At 53.6% G+C, this 4,064-nt stretch overlaps 2 protein-coding genes across 2 annotated transcripts; both read left to right on the forward strand.

Moving 5' to 3' along the window:
• Positions 1-1,449: 1,449 nt before the first annotated feature.
• Positions 1,450-2,220, forward strand: Pmar_PMAR016989 (hypothetical protein; the record flags this gene model as incomplete). The annotated part of the gene is made up of 1 exon (XM_002764772.1): positions 1,450-2,220. A coding segment is annotated over one exon (771 nt), but the record flags the coding sequence as incomplete, so codon positions are not given.
• Positions 2,221-3,021: 801 nt separating this feature from the next.
• On the forward strand, positions 3,022-3,988 carry Pmar_PMAR016990 (hypothetical protein; the record flags this gene model as incomplete). The annotated part of the gene is made up of 1 exon (XM_002764773.1): positions 3,022-3,988. A coding segment is annotated over one exon (967 nt), but the record flags the coding sequence as incomplete, so codon positions are not given.
• Positions 3,989-4,064: the final 76 nt, after the last annotated feature.

Consider the following 4,064-nt stretch of genomic DNA (forward strand, 5'->3'; position numbering starts at 1 on the left):
ATGAGCCAGTATTCCTTCACTGTACGATATGTGGAGGGAAAGGCCAATAAGGCTGCCGACGCGCTCTCGAGGTTACGGACTACGGCCCCAACGAACGAGTTCCTGCAAGAACTGCCGCCTGCACCAGCCGCAGCCGCTGTTCCCTGGGACGATGACGATATACCGTGGCCCTTCCCTCGATTGCCAGCAAGTTGTCGACCGGCCTGCGTATTGTCTATTGCCGAGCACTGGTCCAAGGAGGATATCGGGCGACAGCAGGACGACGATCTCATTATTGCGGAAGTGAGGGAGCGACGTCGAAGCCCCCAGCCACTGTCAAGGATGGAGTTCAAAATACCCCCACTTCGACCATACAAGAAGTTATGGAATGTGTTGGATGTTACAGATGGTATCTTGGTACGGTTGGCTCACTTCCTGCCCGAGGACGAGGCGAGATGGGTCCCAGTGATAGCGTCTTCCAGCCGGCAGACACTCATGCAGCACTTCCACGAACATGATGGCCATTTTGGACGAGACCGAAACCTGGAGAAGTTACGGCGACTGTGTTACTGGCCTACTATGGCTGAAGATGTTGCCGAGCATGTAGCAGCCTGTCGGGAATGTCAGATCGCTAAGGGGCATCGGCCACCTATCGGTCCTGCGATGCCTTTACCGGTTGGTACTCCCTGGAGAACCGTGGCTGTTGACTTCCTCACGGTAGCTCCAGAGCCTGATGGTACCTCCAAGCTACTGGTGGTAGACCACTTCACAAAATGGGCTGATGCATATCCAGTGAGAGGAGAGTCAGCCGAAGAGGCAGCCAGATGTTTGTTGCATTTGTTTTCTATCTTCGGCCCTCCTCAACGGTTGCTCTCGGACCAAGGTCCAGCTTTTGAGAGTCAGTTGTTCTTAGAAGTCTTACAGTTGCTCGGTGTGACGAAAGCGAGAACCAGTGTGTATCATCCATGTGCCAATGGGGCCGTGGAGAGGTTCAACGCTACGATTTTAGGCCTGTTGAGAACTCATGTGTCTTCGGGAAATTGGAAGCAGTGGTTACGGCCTTTGTTGTGGTCATACAATACCTCGGTGCACAGCAGCACGGGGTATAGCCCGTTCTACTTGATGTTCAATCGGGAGTCTCGATGCTCCTTCCTGCCTTCTTTTGATCAGTACACAGAGTTTTTGTTTGATCCGGCAGGCTACGACGAACATGCGTCCTTCGTCAAGGCCCGACTGGCAGATATTGTCGACCAGTGGGTCGTCAGCCGCTCGTCAGCCCATCGTCAACAAGCTAGGGCTGGTCGTCAGCAGAAGCGTGTATTCTATGTCGGTCAACGGGTCATGCTGAGAATATTCCGAACGGCGATTCCCGGTCACAAGCTCCTGCCTCGCTGGCAACCTAATTGGTATGTGTTGAAGTTTGTCCCGGGCACGAATGAAAAGACGGTTGTATTACGACGATGGCCAGATATGGCAGAGAAAGTCATCTCTATTGATCATGTGATCAACGACCCTCTGCAACCGGAGCATGTCCCGGCCGAACTCGGTATTGCTCGTCAACGACCAACTCCAGCACGAGAAGCCCCGACCATTCCCGAGTTTCCGTTTGGAGACGACCGAGGAAGACCCGTACCGCCACCTTCTTCGGCTCCAAATATACCGCCTGCACCCCAAGAAGAGGTTTTTTCGATTAACGCTGAGTATGAGCCTATTTCTGAGGTTTTTGATGACTATGACGTTGCCCCAACGGTCGAACAACATGATGCTGGGGAGGAGCCGTGTAGGCATCCTTCTCTGTTTGAAGAGGCTGACCTGCGAGAGGTGCAGCCCGATGGTCCGAGACTCCCAGCTTTGGAGTCTCCGCTGGAAGTGCCACTCCAGCCGCTAAACCTTGAGGGTGAGAATGCTACTCCTGCTGCTCAGGAGAGCAACGATGACCATCACTCTGTCACAAGTGTTCTGGGAAGTCCCCGGGGCTCAGTGTATACTGCCCTAGAGGACACTTCAGAGGTTGCCGAGATTGACTACGACGATGCTCACCCCCTGATCCAACACGGCCCCGAGCTAGCCGTGGAGGGTAACAATTTTCCGCAGAGTCACGCTGTGCTCCCCCCTGCACCTTTTGCACAGGACCCTGCTGTCTGTCCTCATGATGGAGGCGATCCTCAAGTTGGACTGGTTCCGACCACGACGAGGATCCCCGGTGATGCCAATGATTTTCAAACTAGCCAGGTTGGCCAGGTAAGTTCTCGACGTTCGGCACGAACTAGGCATCAGACGACCTTTTTCAGTCCTGACCATTATGGCCAGGATGGCTCCTATTCTTCCTCTACTACTCAGATGCCTCCTCGTGGCTCTGAGTAGGGGGAGGGAGGAGAGAATGTAGAGTAGTGTAGAGCCGGCTGAGTTATTGTTGTTATTGCATGCATGTATTCGATTTGGGCCCCGTTATTTTGATCATTTTGACGTTTTACTGCTGCTGGGATTTTGTCGCGGATTATGTTGGCCTGATCAACCGGCGTGATTCGTTGACTGCCAGTGTGTAGTTTGTGTTAGCTTTAGCAACTGTTCGGGGAACGTGAGACCCGGATAGGGGCGATGGCTGAGTATGTTGCGTCCCTTGATATTCGGGATGCCTGGTTAAAGGCCACGACTTTGGCCTTCCGATGAGTTCTTTCGGGAACCGTGTTGCTTCCTCTGCTATTAGGGAAGCTCGATTCAAGGCCCGATTCTGGCCTTCTGATGAGTTGCACTCATCTGACTTCCTTCGGAAACCGAAATGTCCCAGGGTTGGTGCCGATTTCGACACTGGTCGTGGACGATGACATTTGATGAGGTATTGGTCAACCACGACAACGACGAGATTTGGTTGGTCGACAGTGCTTGTTGGGGAGACTTTCCCCTACCGACGGCTCGGACGACGTTCACTCGGTGTATATTCATGCGGGTCGTGCAAGTTTGATGGTCTTTGAACGCTGTCGTACTAAACGTTGGCCATCTGTTGTCGTGGAAGGTGACCCACCGTTTGTCTTTGTGGAGGCTATGTGTCCGTCCAGCGGTCTATTGGATGACTTGTTGGGTGAACTGTATCGTACTGCAAAGCCTTCTCCGAGACGTAATTTACCGCTGACTGGGGCTATGGACCGGGGCTCGGCCCAAGGGTTTCACGGGCCGATCACGCCTCTTAGAACTACTGGGGATTCGGCCTGCTCCAAGGATGGTCCTACCTCGTTTTCTTCGCCAGAGCCTACTGTCGTCTCTGGGAACGTATGGAAGGATACGGTCGAAAGTTTACGCCAGGTTCTAGAGGAGGAAGTGAGCCCCTCGGCCTTTGTGTTCGTAGTCCCACCTGAAGTTGCGACCGCTGTCTCCAGCCTGTTGGAAGAGATTGGAGCTTGGGAGCAAGCCCGTATGTTCCCTGTAGAAGGTCTACTGGCCTGTATGAGTTCGACAACTCCTACGGTGAGATCGGTAGTCAACGACCAGCTCCTCGAGAAAGAAAATGACGGTTTGGAGAAGCGTTCGCTGGAGGTGCGTTCTTCCGAAGATCGTCCTGTGGCTTCGATTACCTCGCCTAGAAGACGTTCTTCCAAGGATTTTGACTGGAGCACTGATCAAGTTCTGCAACGAGCTGGTGTTCCTCACCCTGGCTGGGGTGATGCTTTGAAACCTCGGCCCGATGTACGGTTTAATGATGTAGTCGCACGCTCTTCGGCCCGGTCCGGTCGTGGAGACGTGTGGTGGTTATACGACGACGATATTAAGGTCACGGATCCTACCGAGCTTGAAGACCTTAAGGATTTCTGGAAGGGTTTCCCATCTGCCTGTAGAGGTCTAGCTGAAGACGCTGGGTTGGTGATCAACCACCCTTTATGTGCCGGCCAGATCCCCGCTTGGGACTGGGATGTCTCTGGCAAGATGCTCTTCCTTAGTGAGCTACTTGCTGGCCCGAGAGTGTGGAGGAAGGATGGTAACGTTTGGCCCGAGCCTTACTTGGTTGCGGCCAACGGTATTTTGGGATGGCTGAGATCTGCCTCAGTTCCTGCTCTAGCCGTCTTCTACCACTGTGAAGGGGGGCACATAGA

This window comes from Perkinsus marinus (genome assembly GCF_000006405.1).
Source record: "Perkinsus marinus ATCC 50983 genomic scaffold scf_1104296976164, whole genome shotgun sequence".
NCBI lineage: Eukaryota > Perkinsozoa > Perkinsida > Perkinsidae > Perkinsus > Perkinsus marinus.